This window comes from Ochlerotatus camptorhynchus, unplaced genomic scaffold, assembly GCF_037179485.1.
Source record: "Ochlerotatus camptorhynchus isolate MF236.1 unplaced genomic scaffold, CSIRO-AGI_Acam_v1.1 ptg000292l, whole genome shotgun sequence".
NCBI lineage: Eukaryota > Metazoa > Arthropoda > Insecta > Diptera > Culicidae > Ochlerotatus > Ochlerotatus camptorhynchus.
Window position 1 is genome coordinate 239,572 of NW_027040781.1, and position 22,067 is coordinate 261,638.

At 38.8% G+C, this 22,067-nt stretch overlaps 1 protein-coding gene across 3 annotated transcripts in view; it reads right to left on the minus strand.

Moving 5' to 3' along the window:
* Cad87A (cadherin-87A) overlaps positions 1–22,067 on the minus strand; it is a 727,611-nt gene that overhangs the window by 180,072 nt on the left and 525,472 nt on the right. For all 3 annotated transcript variants that reach the window (XM_065228518.1, XM_065228520.1, XM_065228519.1), the window contains one exon: positions 1,387–1,530. In XM_065228518.1, the coding sequence (XP_065084590.1) occupies positions 1,387–1,530 (144 nt within the window). The remainder of the gene's footprint in view (positions 1–1,386; positions 1,531–22,067) is intronic.

Below are 22,067 nucleotides of genomic sequence, written 5' to 3' on the forward strand. Positions count from 1 at the left end.
GTGCCATTATTCAAGAAGCTCAAGACATTTTGTCGTGCCGATGCGAGAGTGCATGGAAAATTCTCCACCAACTAAAATTAGTTTTCAAATTACGACGACGTCCAACGCACTATCGGGCTTGACCGGCCATACGGGATTGAACATCGGAGCGTAAAAAATAAATGGAGAAAGTTTGTCTGCAAAGATTTCTCACAACGACATCATCGGGGTCGTGTCCTGTCGGTCTGTCGGAACAAAGGATTGGACATCATCAGCTAGCATTACACGTAGGATGGAACCGGGACCTACTTCCGGCACAGTTCATAGCTACGAGTCCGAATTTAGGGAATATCTCGTATTTCCCAGTATGAAAGCAAAAATTAGAAAACCACTGCGCGCGGCCAAATAATGTTCCGTGTGTTCTGCTTGTTTGAATTTGGCCGGGCCAGGGGATCGGGAAAAGTTTTACGGGATGATTAATCAGGATTGGTCGGTAGGAAGTTCATTTCATTGCAAAAACAGGACCGCAGCAGTTCCGCCTCCACCAACAGTGCCCTGTGAATCACGGATCAGACCAAAGTGAACCGGAAAGTGAAACATTTTCCGTGGTTATGGAACATGAGCGAGTGCCCTCTGATACCAAAGGATTGCAAAGGGGTGTTTGATTGGTATTGCGGTGCTTTTGGTTTGGATGGCTAGGGATGACCGGAAGTTTCCCAAATCTGAACTACAGCTAGGTAACTCTTGCTTGAGGGTTCAGCTGAATCTGAGAACTGAGGACTGAGGTCTGTAGTCTGCAGACCAACACTTGGGCCCAAATTTTCGACCATCCCTAGCACATCATCCACCGGAGCCGGTATGCTCTTCATCATTTTCAGCATCCGGAAGCAAACATTACGGCGTGAGCAGTGCTGCAGAGCTGAGAAGAATCACCTCGCGGGAGAACCCCTTGCAAAAAGTCCGCAGGATTACATCATTTGAATAACAATTAGGAACGAGCAAATTAAATAGTACTCGCCAGAATCCTTCCATCCGCCAGCCCCCCTTCATCGGAAAGCAGCGAAATTGAAAAATTACTTCCTGCCAGCGGCAAACCGTCGGTCGGAGAATTGGTTTTGGTTCCGATGTAGATGGGTTGAAGATTCTCCGGAAATGGCTCGTTTGCGTTTCTGCCAGGTCGGGCCGAGCAGGGCTTAATTGGTGCCAAAATGATGGACGTGGGGATGATTTTAATTGTTACTTTCAACAACGATCCACGAATGGGGTAACGGGACGATTCAGAAATAATTGATTTGGTCGCGCGCCCTCAAACCAACTGATCAATCAAAATGAGCTGTGTGTATGTGTGTATGTGCGGTGGAATGTTCTTTTTGATCAATCGATTATCGACTTTGATGAAATACTTACATTGCGGAATTCCGGCGGATTGTCATTCTCGTCCAGGACGATTATCGTGATTGGAACGTTCACCACGTTGTCGTTCTCCGAATCGATGCCCGCTGAGCTGACGCGGTCCTTGATGGTCACTGAGAACGAAAGCGTATCCTGGTCCTGAAAATGAAAATGAAACGGATAATGGAAAAAGGCGGTCAGAGGAGTTAAGTTACTTTTGCATTTGAGTTCGAGGAAATAGGTCGTATGCATCTGCGTGGATGTTCCAGGAAGTACCGAATCGATTTAAATTGAAAAACCTGTATGATTCCATCCATTATTCAGTTCACACGTTAGAAAAAAAACAATGCCGGTTCTAGACGGCCTGATTCGGTTGAAGCATTCGGGACTGATTTGGCGGACAAAATAAAAAAAAAACCTTATTAATTCACCTATCGGTGAAGAGTGCCTTTTTTGTGTAGCATTAAAAAGATTCATGTTCTGAATGTCCAATGAGAATATTAAATCAAGCTCTTTAATATTACTCGAGAAATGCGCTTGTCAACGATTAGTAGATTAATCAGGGTTTCGGCCATATCTCCGGAACCGAACGTCCGATAGAGATTAAATTCAATAAGTTGAAATCAAATCGGAAAAGTCGTCGCCGAGAAAGGTGAGTTGGTATAACTATTTCATCGCAACTTATCACTATTTTGTTCATACAAATTCAATAACGTTCTATTTGTGGGAACCAGAAACACACAAACTGGAACAAGTTACACTCAAATCAGTCATCGACGAGAAAGGTCAGGTCACAAACACACACACAGACATTTTCCGATGGTATGTGCCATTTGACCCTCCGTACCTTGAATCAAAAATGTGTTTTCAAGTGGATATCATAGCCTTTCAGTACACCTAGATGAACGAGAAAGGAAAAAAAAAAATGTGCGGGAGGCTGATAGAAAATAATATTTCGATATGAAATCAGGTGAAAAACTGCGAAAAGCAAACATTTTTCATTTCATGAAATGCACACTCAGAAAAACAAACTGGACTGAAACTATCAGTTGTCCAGTCGCATTGGCCGAATCACATGTGGCCAGCGTTGTGGCACAACATTCTCGCACACTAACCCACTCGCCAAATTCGTTTTTGGATGGGAGACAGGATGGGGCACATAGTAGGATGCAAGTAGAGTGCAGCACTGATTCGTCATAATCCATTTCGATTCGGAATACCCTCCATTGTCATCGATCTTCCGACAGACCCGTGGAATTTATTTTACATCAGTTGTAATGGAACTCGAGGGCATTAATGTTGGATGAAGCTCTTTGTAGATATTGTTTCTGGCCCATATGAGTTTCATAACATGAAGTATTTCCAAACCCCATTGATTTTGTTTTCAGTAGAAGTAAATGTATGTAGAACTTCATCCTGGATTATTTATTTACACCGTGACCATATTTTTGTTCACTCTACCAAAAATTTCCCTAAGAAATGGTCAATCTACGGGGTTGGCGAGTGTGTACGGTCCGATACAAATTACAAAAACGAGTCTATGGGACTATCAATTAAGTATGTCATGCTTTAAGGGGGATTATAAATGTGGGACAATTTCTATCAATTTCACGATCATTACGAGAAATTACGAATAAAAAATGCCAACGCCAAGCTCAAAGTTTAGAGTAACTTTTTAAATAAGAAATTTTCATCAAGAACTATCTCAACTGATTTTCCAAGTGATGTGAACTTTTGCAAAAAATTTTAAACTTTTACGAAGAATCCTAAATTACATAAAAAATATGTTAAGGTGGTCCAACACAGTCTTTCTTTTCAAAAATGACTATTTTCAAAAATTCATAACTATTGAACAACTGGGTTGATTTCAAAGATCAAAATATCGAATGAAAAAAATTGAAAAAAATATAAAGATATTAAAAAAGTGATTCTGTATGAACAACATTGATTGTATTTGTTTTTTATGGTTTTCATGGATTGTAGACAGATCAAAAACTCAGCGGTGTTATTTTTTTCGATTTTGAGTAATATATTTTTTGAAGTTATGTAGTTTTGGATTTTCAATTACCTTTCATCTTATATTTTTATCTTTGAAATCGTACTATTGGCTCAAAAGTTATGAATTTTTGAAAAAAAAAAATCGATTTTTTGAACCAACCTTACACAGAAATGGTCACCCTATCGACAAAAACTAAAGTTTTATATTTTGCTATAATGAACAAAACAACAAATTTTTACAAAGTTCTGAGAACTACTATGTCGTTTTACTATGGAATGGCTAATTGAGCTGTTTAACTTCGAAAAACATATCGATTTTTATACATCATCTGATAAAACTTTGTTTTCTGAGCACAACAATATTTTTATCGATCCCGTAGACATTCATCTCGATTTTTAAATCAAAATTTAAATTTTTGATCGTTGACACTAAATATATTCGTTGACAGCTCGCTCCCAGTCAAAGTCTCACCAAGGGGCGCTAAGATGGTGATTTTTTCTAATGTCTTCTTCTTCTTCTTCTTCGCATTTCAAGCTTATTGCCTATCGCATATTAGCTTATTGCGTGCTCTCAACTTAGTGTTCTAGATGCACTTCCACAGTTATTAATTGAGAGCTTTCGATGCCTGTACCATTTTTGCATTGGTATAATTGTGTGGCAAGTCCAATCATACTTCTATGCCCAGGGAAGTCGAGAAATTTTCCAACCCGAAAAATTCCTAGACCGGACCGGGAATTGAACCCAGCCACCTCCAGCATGGTCTTGCTTTGTAGCTGCGCCTTTACCGACTGAGTTAAGGGAGGCCCCAGTTCTAATGTAATCGTACTTATTTAAAATAGTTCCAGTGTACCAAAATTGATGAAATTTTGGATTTCGGTTCCATTTTTAATGCAGATAACGAATATGTACTTACCTCAATACCCCTAAACATCCCAATTGAGTTGTTTAGGGGTATTGATGTAAATGCATATTCATAATCTGCACTGCAAATGGAACTGAAATCCAACATTTTATAAAATTACTGCATTATTATTAGCAAAAATAACCATTTAAGCACCCTTCAATTGGGCTTTAAATGGGAGTGAGCTGTCCTCAAACAAATTTTGTGTCAAAAAAATCGAGACAAAAGTCTATGGGAGCGAAAAAAATATCGCTGTGCTCAGAAAACGAAACTCTTTCAAATGATGTATAATAACCGATATATTAAAAAAAAAGAACCCAATTAGCCCTTATTCAATTGATCAATGATCAATTTTCAATAAATAAATTTTCAAATTTAATTTTTAATTTTCAATTTTCAAATATTTTCAATTTTCAATTTTTTAAAAGGGGAAAATTTTCAAATAGTCATTGATCCAATTTGGCCATTTTTCAATTGCGCCATTTTTAATTAAACGCATTTGACGAATTAAAAAATTGACAAATTGACAAATTTCTAAATTAAAAAATGGCCCAATGGAAAAAAAACCAATAGAAAATAGGGAAGAGCGCTACTTCGTCAAAATCGCCCATCGAGTAGAAATCACCAATTATATCAATGATTTCTCGATGAACATTTCAAATGGTCCTATCTGCTTTAATCGATTCTCTTCATCGACTTTCTATTTCGTCAATAACACAGTTGCAAAACCTTTCCCTGTTGTATTTGACGTTTTGGACGCTAGATAAGAAAAAGGGTAGAATTAGCGCGAAATCTGTTTGCATAGCAGTGGTTATTTATTTATTTATTTTTATTTAATACATCCATCTGACAATAAGTCTTAATGAACCAGAAGCCATAACAAATACTAAATGTATCTGGAGTTAATAATACGTCTCTGGAATTGAGCAGCAGGTTCCCCAAACTCGAACAACTCTTCAACTGTAGAAAACGTGCGAATCATACTCGTAACAGGTTCATGTTGTCCAAAAGAAGAGCGGTGTGAGTCTTGACGCAATAGGAACGTTGAGCGTAGAAGTCTGCTTGGCGCACGAAAGTTCAAGCAAGAGAGTAAGTGGGTAGAGTCAATTTCACCACTTAATAACTTCGCGACGAATGTTGCCTGTTGAATTTGTCGCCGTCGTTGTAACGTGTCCATGCTTAGCAAGCGACATCTCTCAGCATACGGAGGTAAGTTTAGTGGATCTCTCCAAGGTAGTTGTCTTAATGCTCGACGAATGAATGTTTTTTGGATACGTTCTATTCTGATGTTCCAGGAAAGTTGGTAGGGAGTCCAAACAACAGATGCAGTCTCGATAATCGGACGAACGAGTGAACAGTACAGTGCTTTTAAACAGTACGGATCCGAAAAATCTCTTGAGATTCTTGATATAAAACCAAGCTGACGATTAGCCTTAGTGATTACCATTGAACGGTGTAAGTCAAACGTAAGTTTAGGGTTCAGCATTACACCTAGGTCGCTTACTTGTTCTACTCTTTCTAGTACAAATCCATCAATTGAGTAATCGAATACGATTGGCGTTCTTGTGCGATTAAATGTCATGACCACACATTTTGATATACTGACGGAAAGCTTGTTTAAGCGGCACCAATCAACAAATTGGTCTAACATTGCTTGGAGCTGACGGCAATCCTCGACGTTCTTGACAACAATGTATAGTTTGAGATCATCGGCGTATATGAGCACACAACCACTCGGCAAGAGGAGCGTCACATCGTTGAAGAAGATTGTGAACAGCAATGGTCCTAAATTGCTGCCCTGGGGAACACCGGAGGTTGCAGCAAATGGTGATGAAGTGCACGAACCCAGCTTGACACGAAGTGTTCTGTTGGAAAGATATGATTTCAGCCAATCAACCAAACCATCCGAAATTCCCAGGCGAGACATTTTCCGAAGAAGAATACCATGATCGATGCAATCGAATGCCGCTTTCAGATCGGTATAAACGGTATCAACTTGAGCCCTATTTTCCAAGTGATTTATACATGTTGAGGTGAACTCCAGCAAATTTGATGTAACTGAGCGTCCTGGCATAAATCCGTGTTGCGTTGCTGAAATGTAGCTCTTGACATGAAAGAAGATAGCATCGTTCACAATGATCTCGAATAATTTTGAAGCTGCAGATAGACTTGTTATGCCACGATAATTTGTCACGTCACGTTTGTCGCCCTTCTTATGGACAGGGAACATAAAGGAGTGTCTCCATATTTCGGGGAAAACTCCTTGGTGCAACGAAGCGGTAAAGATGCGAGCTAGGGGATCAGCTAAAACAGCAACACAGCGGCAAAAAATGATTGCAGGTACACCATCAGGACCCGGTGAAACAGATTTCTTCAACTTCCTAACAGCTTTAACGACATACATATTGCTAACCACAAATGTACGCAAATCGATGAGACCCTCAGGAACATTGCAAGCCGCTTTTTCTACTTCATCTGCGTTGGCGGCTGAATCCGAAAAAACAGAACTGAAGTGGCGGGAAAATAGATCACACGATTCGAGCATAGAAGTAGACTCCAAATCGCCAAAAAATACGGATGAAGGAATATTCGACGATTTTCGCTTGGAGTTCACAAACTTCCAGAAGCTCTTGGGATTTCTACGTAAATTGGTCTGGACACGCAAGACATATGACTTGTATAGGGTTGAATTAAGCTTACGATAGGCGTTGCAAGCGCGATGAAAGTTGCGTTTCGTTTCAGAAGTTCGATGTCGGCGAAGTTTACGCTGCCAGGAATTTTTATCGCGTTTCAAAAGCCGCAGGAGAGGAGAACTCCAAGCAGGAGATATAGGAGGTTTTCGTCTTGGAGTGTTATCGGTGAGCCAATTGCAAATTATGTTGCAAAATTGTGCTGCCATATCGTTGACGTCATTTGTTGCCAGAATACTGCTCCAATCACAGCTCATCAGGAACTCGTTGAGCATGACGAAGTCGATTTTTGAGTAGTCGAGCGTATGTTCACCAGCATCAAGGGATTCCACACGGTCAACACAATCGGATTGAGTTGGTAAGGAGAATAAAATCGGTGGATGATGCAAATCAAAAGCCAGCAATGAGGACACCGCTTCGTTAACTACAATGTTGCAATCGGAATCACAGAAAACCAAATCTAGGATGCGCCCCAGGTGATTGCGAATATGAAAAGAGAAAGTCGATGAAGAGAATCGATCAAAGCAGATAGGACCATTTGAAATGTTCATCGAGATTTCACCATGCACAAAACAATAACACATTTATTCCAATCCGTTAGTTCATAAGCCACAAGATTAAGCCTTTTACAGCGCATTTTATCCATATTTACACTCATTGTTCTCAAAACAAAAGAAGCGCTTGTAGCAAATCCATTTTTTCTACCATCATCCGTAGGACGAAGAAAATCTAATGGCGTTTCAATGCGTTAGGACGAAATTGAAACTCGTAGGACGAATTTAGATTCAAGAAACAGTGTTAGTTTTTTAATAATATCTCAACATTGTTTGACTCTTCATCAAATGCAACGGTACGCATGAAAAGGTGAATGAATTTAAAAGTAATCTTTGTTGCAAGCATTCCCTGTTTTGTTCAAACCCTTTAAAAAAAAGAGAGGTAAAGTGCGGTATGTGCTTACGGAAATTGGATCTAAACCCTACATTTGTAAATTTGTAAATTTGTAAATTTGTTAATTTGTAAATTTGTAAATTTGTAAATTTGTAAATTTGTAAATTTGTAAATTTGTAAATTTGTAAATTTGTAAATTTGTAAATTTGTAAATTTGTAAATTTGTAAATTTGTAAATTTGTAAATTTGTAAATTTGTAAATTTGTAAATTTGTAAATTTGCAAATTTGCAAATTTGTAAATTTGTAAATTTGTAAATTTGTAAATTTGTAAATTTGTAAATTTGTAAATTTGTAAATTTGTAAATTTGTAAATTTGTAAATTTGTAAATTTGTAAATTTGTAAATTTGTTAATTTGTATATTTGTCAATTTGTCAATTTGTAATATTAAAAAAAGAATTTTCATTTTTTGGTCGATTTCAATGGGTTAGTTTTAAAATAGAAAATTTTATAATTTTAATTTTAATTTTTCAATTTTTAATTTTTAAAAAGGGGTAAATTTTTAAAAAATTTAAAAGGGATAAATTTTAAATTGGATATTTTTGGACAATTTTTCAATTGGTTCATTTTTCAAATGGGACATGCTCCAATTTGGGTTTTTTCATTTAACGCATTTTTTAATTGGACGATTTTAATATGGGGCATTTTTCTATTGGCCCTTTTTTCCATTGGGCATCTATCCATTTCCATCCAGTTTAAAACTGGGCAATTTTTCCATTGGGCCATTTTTCAACTGAGCCAATTTTCAATTCGATAATTTTTCTTAAGGAACATTGTTGAATTGAGTAAATTTTCAATTGGGCCATTTTTTTAATGAGCAGTTGATCAATTCGGCCATTTTTACAATGAGCCATTTTTAAAATAAGCCATTTTTCAAACAAACCATTTTTTAAATACGACATTTTTTAATGGAATATTTTTAAAATGGAATATTTTTAAATTGAGCTATTTTTATAGTGGGACATTTTTCAATTGTTAAATTTTTCATTTAGGGCTTTTTGGAATTGTGCCATTTTCAAAAGGGAATTTTTCTTTAGGGCCATTTTTGAATTGGGCCAATTGGGCTATTTTTAAATGAGTTCATTTTTAAAGTGAACCATTTTTTAAATGAGCAGTTTATAATTTTTGCCAGTTTTTCAATGGGCTGCTTTTCAAATAGGCCATTTTTTAAATGGAACATTGTTAAACAGGGCCATTTTTCAATAGGGATTTTATTAATTCAGATATTTAAATAATTGAACATTTGTTTAATTGTGTAATCTTTCAATTCAGTTATTTTACAATTGAGCCATTTTTAAATTGGTCTGTCTTCAATTGGGTCATTTTTAAATTGTGCCATTTTCAAATGGGACATTTCTAGAAAGGGCCATTTTCAATTAAGCCATTTTTCCATTGTTTCCTTTTTCAATTGGGCAATTTTCCAAGTGGGCCGATTTTTAAACAGGCCATTTTTAAATTGGCCCATTTTTCAAGTGGACCATTTTCCTAATTGAACTTATTTCAAATGCGCAATTTTTCACTTGGATCATTTTTAAATTGGGCCATATTTCAAGTTAGCAGTTTATTTATTGGGCCACTTTTTCAATGAACCACTTTTTAAATGGATTTTTTTACATTGGATCTTTTCTCCATTGGGTCATTTTTCCATTGGCCCTTTTTGAATTGGGTAAATTTTTAATCAGGTCATTGTTCAATTTTTCGCAATTCTTCAATTGGGTCATTTTGAAATTTGGTAATTTTGAAAATGGACAATATCCGGTGCTGGTGGTGTAGTGGTAAGCGTGACTGCTTTCTCACCCCAATGGGTCTGGGTTAAATCCCTGCCGAGGTCGGTGAGATTTTTCTGAGGCAAAAAAATCTCTGGTCACTTCTTCCTTCGGAAGGGAAGTAAAACCGTTGATCCCGGCCCATGTGTTTATGAATGGGTGTGGAAGCTGCCTTCCTGCACATTCGATTGTCGTCGATGTCCGTCGGTGATTGGCACTAGATTGCGGAGTAGAGACCTACGTTAAATAAAGGAATAAAGTATTTTTAATTAGGCCACTTTTTCAATGGGTCATTTCTTAAACGGGAACTTTTCAATTGGGTCATTTTTAAATTGTCCCATTTTCAAATTTTTCTATTTGGCCATTTTCAATCGACCCTATTTTTGATCAAATCATTTTATTTTGGGTAATTTTTTAACTAGGCCATTTTTCAATTGCGTCATTTTTCAATTGATTCATTTTTCTATCAAGCCACTTTTAAATTGAGCCATTTTTCCATGGGGCCCTTTTTCAAAAAGGTAAATTTTAAATCAGGCCGTTGTTCAATTGCGTAATGTTTCAATTGGGTCTTTTTTTAATTTGGCCATTTTTTAATTGAACAATTAATAAATTGGGCCATTTTTAACACGGGAAATTTTTCTATTGGGTCATTTTTAAATTGTGCCATTTTCATATTGGGCCATTTTTCAATTGGAACATTTTTCCATTGCACTAATTTTCTATTGGGCGATTTTAGCCAGTTTTTTATTCGACCACTTTTTAATTGCTTCAAATTTCAATTGAGTCATTTTTTTATAGGACAATTTTTCAATTGGGTCGTTTTTCCATTGGGTCCTTTTTCAATTGGGTTAAATTTTTAATCAGGCCATTGTTCAATTGCGTCATTTTTCAGTTGCGTAATTTTTCAATCGAGTTATTTTTCAAATGAACAATTTATTAATTGGGCAACTTTTTCAATGTGCCATTTTTAAAAGCGAAAGCTTTCTATTGGGTCATTTTTTAATTGTGCAATTTTCAAATGGGACAACATTTTATTGGGCCGTTTTAAATTAGGCCGTTTTTCCATTGGAACAATTTTCTATTGGGCCATTTTTTTTCAATTGAGCAGACCATTTTTTACTTGGGTTATTTTTTTCAATTAGGTCATTTTTAAATTGCATCATTTCTCAGTTGATTCATTTTTCGGTAGGGCCATTTTTCAATTGGGTAATTTTTCCATGGAGCTCTTTTTAAATTGTGTAAAGTTTAAATCAGGCCATTGTTTAATTGCGTAATTTTTCAATTTAGCCATTTTCAAATGAACAATTTATTAATTGGGCCACTTTTACAATGGGCCATTTTTTAAATGGGACATTTTTAAATTTGGACATTTTTCCATACGACCAATTTTCTATTGGACCATTTTCAAAAGAGTTAAGTTTTAATCAGAACATTATTTATTTTGTCATTTTTTCAATTAGGCCATATTTCAATTGCATCATTTTGCAATTAACTCATTTTTCAATCGAGTCATTTCTAAAATGAGCAATTTATGAATTTGGCCTCTTTTCAAATGGGACATTTTTCAAATGCGACATTTTTCGAATGGGACATTTTTAAATAGGACATTTTTCCAATGGGACATTTTTCTATTGGGCCATTTTTCCATTGGGCCATTTTACATTGGTTCAGTTTTCAATTGGGCCATCAGGCCATTGTTATAGGATTATTTTTCATTTGGACCATTTTTATAATGGAACTTTTTTCAATCACGTATTTTTCAATTGGGCCACTTTTCAAATGAGCAATTTTTAATTGGGCAACTTTTTCAATGGACAACTTTTCAAATGGGCCATTTTATAAATGGGTTATTTTTCAATTTGGTCATATGTCAATTGGTCAAGTTTCATATGGTTTATTTTCAATTGGTGAATTTGCAGTTGGTTAATTTTATTCGTTAGCGTTTTATTCATTATGCCACAACTAGTCAATGTTCAATTAGAGTGATTGCTCAATTAGGGTCTTTAGAGGTTTTGAAAATATTGCATATTTGTAATCTGCATTGAAAATGGAATCACAGCATCTAAGTGGTCTAAGACGTTATTACCTTCGAGAAAACGTATCAAGCAGCGGTTCACCATGCACTCAATAGTCTTGCTCACACTTGCATTAAGGAGCTGGGATAGAAATTTTCCGGGGAGAGAGATGCTTTCCCTTTATTGGGTATATGAACCACCAAGCTATGTGACCACTCATCAGACAAGATGTTGCCGATCCAGGTCTTGCTGAGAATGTCGAGAAATATGAGTTTGGTTTCCAGTGGTAGATGGTGTAGCATAGGATATCCTATCTCGTCCGGACCTGCCGATTTCCCGGACGGCTGAGGGCGAGTTTGAGCTCGTCAAGACGGAAAGGAGCGTTGATGGAAAGAGGAACAGCATGCTCTGGGATGGAAATGTAATCGAGACTTTGAGTTGAGACGTTGTTCCGGCGAGTGAAGTCCTCTTCGTAGCGGTTGATGGATGATAAGGACTCAAAATGGTCGACCAAGGCGTTGGCAATGACTAATGGGTCATGGTAGCCGGAGTGTTAGTCTTCTGGCTTTTCTCTTGTCACTCAGAGCGTTGGTGGCAGGGGTTTCTCTTGGTTCGGTAGTGTTCGGTGGCACGCTTTTTATCGTCGTCATTGGGCAGACTTTTTGCAACACGGAGGGTCTTTCTTTTTGCTTTGATTGCTGATTTCGCTTCGGCACGCCACAAGTGAAGAGGTTTCCTGCTAGGGTACGGACTAGTCTTCGGTATTGCGGTGCACGCTACCTCAAGGATAATCGTCATTAGTTCTTCCATACTTGTCGGTGGGTGTTCGTTGGATGCATGGGTAACAGCTTGATCGAAAAGCTCCCAGTTGGCAGTCGGATAATGGTTGGCAAGAACCGTGGGGGAATGGTTCCGGACCATAACCTCCAAATCTCCAAGGTTGTTATAGAAACCGTTGCTATTCCACTGAATGACCAGTGTGGTACGTCGAGATTTTCCTTCCGTTGATGTCCGTAAGGGAGTTTGAATAAGTGCAGAGGAAGGCATCCCTGAAGATGGATTCCCATCAGGAAGTACGTCTGATCGCGGATGTCCTGTTCCTGAGTTTGGTTGGTTGTTTTGGATATTGATGCTGTAGCGACAACACGATGATCGTCAGGAGAAGGTTCCGATGAAGGCCCTGCTTTCGGCACAGTTATTCCCGGAATTCTAGTCTGTAGTTGTTCATACTCATCAGCGTTGGATATGGCATACGGAGAAGTTTGTGTTTTGGTTCGTAGTTTTGCTGATCTACGAAGCGGTTTGATAGTTCCAGCACACTCTGGCGGAGCGACACCAGTACCAGGTTTCGTGCAGGGACCCTCTGCGGGCAGAGGTAGTTTCTTGTTGTTTTTGGTGATCTTGACCAGTGAAGCAAAATATCATGACACTCACGTGACACTCGCATCAACCGACTATCGCTGACAGATCGTTTTGTCACGCAGTGAGAGTTAGAGCCATGGTAAACAACAATCACCAGTAATGGTCACTGCTCACAAGCATAACGTTACACTCGCTGCTGATAATGAAAAGCACAACGAAAACAGTGAAGACTTTTGCAGTACGATCATGAGAAAAAGCGAAACTACAGAAGAAAATGAAAACAAGTTTGTCTCGGGAGGCGCGAGTGTGTGAGTTACAAACAAAGCAGGCAACATTAAACGGAAGCTGTTGTGCTCACTCACCAAAACACTCACATAAGCAAGCAAAGCAGCAACTGCTTCAAAACGAGCACAGATGAGTGTCGTGATTGTCGGGAATGACCAGATCGGTGATGGATCACAACAGAAGACGTCATTCACCAGTTGCTTTTTACTTCTTTTGTCAACTTGATGGATGGTCATGGAGAGCTTCGACGAGCACATTGATAGAAATGTACAAAGCGTTACTACCATCAGCTGTTTGATGATCGTGATTGGGATAGGTCGCAACTCTGATCTTGACTCCCTCGGTGTCCCTGTGGGGGAAAGTGAGGTGATCACGCGTCCCAGGGATGGCCAGGATTGCTGGAGGGTGGTCTCTGACAACTGGCATTTCCGAGTTGCGGATATTGTTGGAAGATCGGTGTTTAAGATTGATCCTGTGTGGTTTCGTATATTTAGGCTGAGTAGGGGACTCCGCAACCTGCAGAGTTACTGAAGCCACGGGGCAATGGGACGGAGTCAGTGATGGGCCAGCTGCTGGTGAATTCAGGCCACAAAACTATTTCTCCACTGGTCGTAAATCATTTTCGCTTTCTGATTCACTGTCAGATCGACCCTTTCTGTTGTTGGCTTTACTCCTTACTCGATCCTCTTCTTCTGAACAATTGTCATCTATTAAACTTCGTTTTCTACCCCGACGTAATTTAGGACTTCTTTTCCTTTTTCATCAGGATTTCTAGTGGATTTTCGATCGTCTCTCTTAGGCTAGTCTTCCTTGTCATTTGTTTCCTTGATCCTATTTTTGCTTGATCTCCTATCATAATCTGGATCTTCCGTATCCTTCCTCGAATAATCATTATGCTTTTTATGTTTTGTCTCCTTCGGTTTCTGGTCGATTACGCGGAATTGCATGTTAATCCTTTAGCTCCTGATAAGCATGTTGGTTCGGAATTTTGATCTCTATCCTTGGATTCCGTATCTTTTTTTTTTCTAATTCTTGATCCTCCTCTATTTCATCCTCTTCCTCTCGAATTTGCAAACCTAATTCTAATGTTTCCTTGTAGAGTCCATTTTTCCATCACACCTCACAAATTTCAAGAGCACACAACTTAAGATTTACGAGGTTTATACACCTGCAGATTTTGAACATTGCTTGCTACTTCGCAGCAAACAACAAGTAGTTGTTACAGCTACGTGCATTAACAGAAACCTTATTATTTTTACATATGAAATTCCGAAGTTTAACACGAAAAAGGACGCTAAGGGAATCACCTGAATACTCCTATCTGAACACAAACGTCATGCAAATTTTTCTTCCTTATTTTCAACAGACAAGTTCTTCCTTGCTTTCAACAGAGCAAGTGCTATTCGAATCAAATAGTGGCGTAATCTGTTCGTTTTCGCAAACTGGATAGGGTAGAAGTATTATATTTCGCCACTGTGTTAGTTTTCGCCTTTAGGTAAAATAATGCCCGATTTTTTTAACTAACAATAATTTTATAATTTAACCACATTGCAAATAGATGCACAAAATTGTTATTGATACATCAATATATTCAAATTATACAGTAGTTGATATTATTGTCGAAAAACTCTGTGTCTAAAAAATAGTGACTCAATATTGCATTATTTTTTGATCCATTGAAAAAATGGCAATTTAGAAATCAATGGGAAAGTTCTACAAACCAATAATATTGCATGTAAAGTGCACATACATTATCTTTTTATATCATTCACTGCACAAATTCAGTTACGGTTAGTGCAAAGACTATTTATTTTAAAGATAAATTAGAAAATAAAAGGTGGCGAAATATAGCACAAACAATTCACACGATTCTAATTATCGACCCTGGCGAAATCTCTTTGTTCGAATTGAAAACCTGCCTAGTGCTAATTTTCGCCTCCTTTGTGTGAACTATCAAAACTTATTTGTAAACAAAAAGTTTGAGTCAAGTGTTCAGCTGCACCTTTCCGCTGCTGTGTAAAAATGGTAATTATTATCAAATTTTGTTTACAAACTCTAAATTTGTTAACCAGTTATTCACTATACATCAGACTCAGAGGCCGAAACGTTACCGGAACACATATTCCGAGGCTGAGATAGCGGCTTCGGTTGATAAAATTCGGCGCAAGGAGATGAGCTTGCTTGAGGCATCCAAACATTACGGAATCCCACGATCGACAATTCGATCGCGGCTTGCGAAGAAAACTCAAACAGTGTTCCGTCCAGGTCCAGCTACAGTTTTGACCCAAGAGGAAGAACTCGAGCTTGAAGAATGGATCTTTGATATGCAGAACCGGGGTTTTCCCGTAACGAAACAGATGCTGCTGGACAGTGTGAAAAATTACTTGAACGCCAACCCCAGAGCAAAGACATTTCCAAAAATCGCTCCAGGTAAAATGAATTATTTTTGGTTTCTTCATGAGATTATCACTAATTTATTGTTTGTTATTTTAGGTCGAACATGGATGCAGCTGTTCTTGAAACGGCATCCAAAAATTTCTTTGAGGACTCCGGAATTCGTAACAAAAGCTAGTGCCGCTGTATCTCCATCTGATATACATTGATGGTTCGATAAGATTGAAGCTTTCTTGGCTGCAAAAGGACTGACGGAAATACTTCAAGATCCGCAGCGCATCATAAATGGAGATGAAACATCATTTCAATTGAACCCCAAAACAAAAACCGTTCTCGCTTTACGTGGGAGTCGCAATGTTTACGATGTTGAGCGATGCTCCAGTAAACTCAACATAACGACAATGTTTTCGTTCTTCGCTTCTGGGGAAACTATTCCTCCCACTATCATTTACCCCTATAAAACAATACCAAAATCTGTGGTGGATTCAATTCCCCCGAAATGGGGCATCGCCAAGTCTGATAGTGGGTGGATGACTGCTAATGTCTTTCGTGACTACATTCGAAATGTCTTGGATCCCCATCTGGTGGCTAAACAGGTGAAAAAACCTGCCATTTTCATCATTGACGGCCACATTAGCCATATAAATATAGAGACTTCACAAATGTGTCGAGAGCTGAATATCATTTTGATTGCGTTGTATCCTAATGTTACCAGGATAATGCAGCCGGCAGATGTCGCTGCATTTAAACCATTGAAAAATGGTTGGCCAAATGCTGTACAACGGTTTCGCGATGGAAATCCTGAAAGTTCTGTAAATGCGCACAATTTTGCCACAGTATTGCAAGATTGTCTACGGAATTCTCTTACTGTGAAATCCATTAAGAACGGATTCAAAGTATCTGGACTTTATCCGTGGAATCGAAATGCAATTGATTCATCCAAGTACTTAAAAAGGCTGCCGTTCATGATGAGTCTTCAGAACCGCCGTCTGATCCTAGGCAATGTGAGTCGACTCCGGAACCTACAGAGATGTCTCGTCAGTTACAACAAGCGAAAAGAACACTCGAAGAATGCGCCGTAGCTATTGGTGGGGCAAGGATGAAAAAGTACAGAGCAGATTTTGTTTGTCTGGACAGCGACGAAGATACGGCGTTGTATAGAATATTTTCAGTCATAGAGCAAAACTACCCGGGCATAATGAAAACAGATAGAGGAGTGTCGAAGGCAATATACAACTATGTGACTTTGATTATGTTGAGGTAGTTGAAGTTCCTCCAGGTGAGAAAGACACACCTAAAGAGTCAGGAACACCACAAACTAGTCTTGACCAAACACCAATGTTGACTTCTGATGCTGCAGTTCCAGGACCTTCCAGAAAACCATTGAAAAAATTTCTCAATTCACCGCCATCTCCAAAACGGTCTTCTAAGCGAGAATATAAATCAAAACGCTATCACGTGTTGACTTCCGATGAATTTGTTCAAGAATTCACGCAAAAGGAAGAAGAGAAAAGGCGAACTGAGGAAGATAAGGAGCACAGGAAAATAATTAGAATGCAGAAAAAAATTGAAGCAGAAGCGGAAAAGAAAAAGAAGCAAGAGGAAAAAGTTTTGAAGCAAAGTCTGAAGGATAAAGCACGCAGAAAGAAAGCTTCATTGTAACTAGATCTACTCACTCAATAGCTGTATTGGTGATCTATGCTTCAACTAATGCAACTAGCAATAAGTTTCTCATTTTTGTTGTCATTTAAGTTTAAATAAACGTTACTTTGGTTAGCTATTTTTGTTCATTATTTTAGTGGCTGAGTAGATAAACGATGAAACATTAGACTTGAATCATGCATTTCCTGATTGAGGCAAAAATTAGATCTCAAAGGTGGCGAAAATTAAAAACCTATGGCGAAAATTGAAACAAATATTTGTTTCAAAAAAAGTACTTCAAACAGCCAGATAGTTACAATTTGTTAATGAAAAGGCATTTTAATTTGAAAAAGAAGTCCAGCTCTCGATATTATGTTAATTCATTCATTATTGTTTTGCCAAATTATCTCTTATTACGTGTTTTCGTTGCAAAAATACGTTCAGTATGGCGAAATATAGAACATCTACCCTACTAATCCATCCATCTTACGATTCGGCTGGTGATCAGAAGTGCCCGAATTAAGTTCTCGAGAATAGTTTACGGACTGGACATACATCTTCGGTTAGGCTATCGCAAGGCCGGACAAGGGGTTCGGTTAAGTGGCATCCTTCAAAAATCAGGGTGCCCCTTAAGAAATCTAACACTTTTTTTTTTCAAAATGAAGCATCCTAAGGAGCAGTTCACTCGGAATAATCGATTGGCGTGATGATCTATAAGTGCTCGAAACGCTCCAGTTCGCCATGTTCATACACGACGTAGGCCACGGGACCTTTTGGACGAGACGCGGGTCTTTGATCATTGAGCACTACCGCAACATTCTCGGTTTGGTCATGATATTCATCGGGTTGGTGCAATTTCTCGACACAGCCCCCAAACAACACACTGAAAACGAAACTATCTCAGAGAGTGAGTCACTGTTACTTAGTTATGAGTAACGATTTCTCATGCGTATGGAGACATTTTTAATGAGCAACGAATGAGCAAAAGTGACTCACTCTCTGAGGAAGATTCGCTTTCAGTGCAGTGGAAGAGCTAAAGGATCACTAAATTGGCCAAACAAATCCTGATGAAGGGGGGAGGAAAAGTAAATAAGAAAACGAACTTAGCTTAACATGTGAATCCTAAGGCCTTTAGACAATACATTTTCATGTGTGTATGTGTGTGTTATTATCGTCAATTATCAAGACCAAAAATCCCCCCAAAATATTGCTCTCAATACCGGGAGAGGATTTGTCTTCACCTAAGCAGCTGCACCCGGAGTGATAACATATCGGCACATAAATTGTCTTGTCCTATTATTGTCCGCACGCCGCGCCACCCATTTAAAGCTGTTAAGCCATTGATTGTGTCTGTGTGTATGCGTTTATGTCTGTACGAAGGTATGTCGAAAGCAGCCCGTCTTTGACACAAACTCAGCCAGCACAAGACGGAGCAGTCGTCTTCTTCTTCAAGGAGCTTTCTAGGGTATTTCCTCTGGCCATACGCTAAGAAGAACAAGTGCTGCTTCGGGAAATCGTGTCGCATATGTGAAGCGATAACAATAATAGCGTTTACCTCTTTTCCACTTGCCACTAAGTTGGCTTCCCATCGCCTCTCCGCCCTTTGAAAAAGCCAACGACGAAGGATACAGCAGAAGACATGTGCCAGCCGGTTTTCGCACATATGGGTGTGTGTGTGCCAACATACATACCGTTGCAGCAAGAAAGCAATCCTCTTAAAATGGATTACGCTCAACTATACTGCCGGTTGCTGCATTGGAGAGTAGGTACCTACTCAGATGGTTGCTTATCATTGGCTTCCCGAGTGCATCCCCCAGCATCCACCCGCTGCCCTTCGCAGTTGTAGCACATCCTGAGGGACGATTTTAAGTCGAGCTGTTATCTCGGAGTTCGATTTGTTTCGTTTGATTCGCAGTCTCCCCCCTGCAGAAATCGGCTCCACTCAGAGACTCAATCTGGTAGGAAAATATTTGGATTGAATCTTGAGTGTGCTTGAGTGTGTAATCTTGCTGCTTGGAGTGATTGGTCTGATATAATTAAATCAACAATTTGTTGTTTGGAAATGATTATGGTTGGATTATTATTTGAGCAAACTTTAGCAGCAGCTGATTCCATGCGGTCAGCAAACAGCTCGGCATGTTCCATGAACCTCAAATGAACTCTGCTCTGCTGAAGATATTCAGGATTTTATATAGAGGGGGTATTCGTGGCAAATGGTACACACATCAACAGCAGTACCTTTTTAACTATTATACCAAATGAGTTTAAATATGTGATTTTTATGAGGGTTGAGAAGTGGTTTATCTTGAGTAATAGTCATGAGAACAACATGATGTCAAATAAATTTTGTACAGTCTCAAATTTAAAATCAGTGGTTGTGCATGGAAATTATTTCGTTTTGCTGCTGTTTAATTTTGGATCCAAAACATTTGGTTAGCAAAACTTTATCATTCAAAATATTGTGCAGTTGTGCAGTCATAAATGTCACTTCATAAATCTTGTCTTAAAAAATCAAAACCTTTCTAAGCAAATTTAACATCAATGATTTTACGCCAATCGAAAGCAGTTTTAAAGATTCATAATCACTGAATAAATTGAACTAGGAGTGGAATTACAACTCGATAAAACAAATTCAATTTTACAAGACCGCATCTGCGTGAGAATTTTTACTAAAAAAAAAACATGCCACATTGCACAAACATATCGATTTAAGTAGGCTTCCCATCACGCTGACATTAATTTAAATTAGCAGCCGTTCGACCTCGCTCAAAAAGTTGAAATTTGAGTCCACTTTTTTCATATTTTTTAGGAGGTAAAACGAAAATCTAAAATTGCGACCATCACAAAAAAATGTTAGGTTTTGAACGCTTATAACTTTGTCATTTATAGATGAAATTGTTATCTAAATACACCAATCGATAGGAAATAACTCTACAAAACTGTTGAAAAAAATGCCTTTCCAATTTTCAGTAAAAGAACAAATTCGGCTACTTTGCTAGTAATGGTCTGTTTCTGCTCAACTCGTTCATTATGAATCAAGTCTCTAGTATTGACTTCACGGGGGTGCTGATCACCTGAGGACATTATTTCGTGACCGAAAACTATCCTGTACGGTGTGAAGCCTGTCGAAGAGTGTAGAGTATTGTTTATGGTATGCTCCATCACTTGTTTCCCACAACCTCTGACCCAATTTTACATACGTTCTAATTCAGGCATTGATACTTCTGTTAAGCCTCTCCACAGGATTGGCTTGACTATGGTGACGGGCGTTAGTCCAATGTTTTACCTGGTACACTGATAGGCAAAATAAAGTGCCCACCCCATCATTTTTGAAATTTCTCTCATTTATTTGGTTCAAATTCAAATAAACACACCGTAGTCTGTTTCGATGTCTTACCTTTATTATTCTTTTAAAGTTACACCTATGGAATACTGAAAATATAAAGTTTTACTTGAAGTAAAAGAAAATCAATTTGGATTGAAAAAGAAAACAGTGACAAAAAAAAGTGCCCACTTCAAAAATCGGTATGTTTTCGATAAGTTTCCATCGGAAAACCCCTCGATTGTTTTTGTTTTGAAAGTTTGACATGTATTGAAGCAAACGGGTGGAACTGGTGCATTTGTACACGTGATCGCATTTGAATCAGTTGAAAAAAATGGAGGACGTAGTGATTTCGAAAGCAATTCCCGTGTGTATCCGAAAATTGGTTGTTCGTGATGTGCAAAACGGTGAATCGCACCGGTCTGTCGCTAGGAAGTACAATATCAGCAAAACAGCGGTCGGGAAAATTCTGCAGAAAATGAAATCGTTCGGATCAGTGGTGGATCGCCCTGGCAGAGGCAGGATGCGCAAAACGGATGCGAGAACGGACACCAAGATCATGCGTGAAGTGAAGAAGAACCCGAAGGTAACTGTCCGCGAGATCCAGGAGGCTCTTCAGCTAACAGTTTCCAGTCGAACTGTTCGTCGCCGTCTCGTAGCACAGGGGTTGAACAGCAAAGTTGCTCGGAAGCGCCCATTTATCAGCAAGGCAAACAAAGTCAAACGGCTTAAGTTTGCTAAGGAGCATGCTGATAAGCCCCTAGAGTTCTGGAAAACGGTTCTCTGGACGGACGAATCAAAATTCGAACTGTTCAACCGGAAGCGACGGGTTCGTGTGTGGTGTAGATCGGGTGAGGAGCTTCAGGAGCGCCACATACAAGGCACGGTGAAGCATGGAGGAGGAAATGTGATGGTCTGGGGGTGCTTTTCGTGGGGTGGAGTGGGAAGCCTGGTGAAAATCGACGGGATAATGACGGCAGATTCCTACATCGACATCCTGCGGGAAAATCTGGAAGTTTCGCTGATCCAGACGGGCCTTGAGGAGAAATTCGTATTCCAGCAGGACAACGATCCGAAGCATACTGCCAAGAAGACTAAGTCTTTCTTCCGGTCATGTCGAATTAAACCACTGGAATGGCCTCCACAAAGCCCGGACCTCAACCCCATCGAGAATTTGTGGGCGATTCTCGATGCCAGGGTTGACAAAACTGGTGTTACCAATAAAAATAACTATTTTGAAGCCCTGGAGCGCGCCTGGGAAGAACTAGATCCACAGCACCTGAAGAATCTAGTGGAGAGCATGCCGAAGCGCCTGCAGCTGGTCCTGAAGGCCAAAGGAGGACACATTAACTATTAGGCTGGTATTCTTTTACT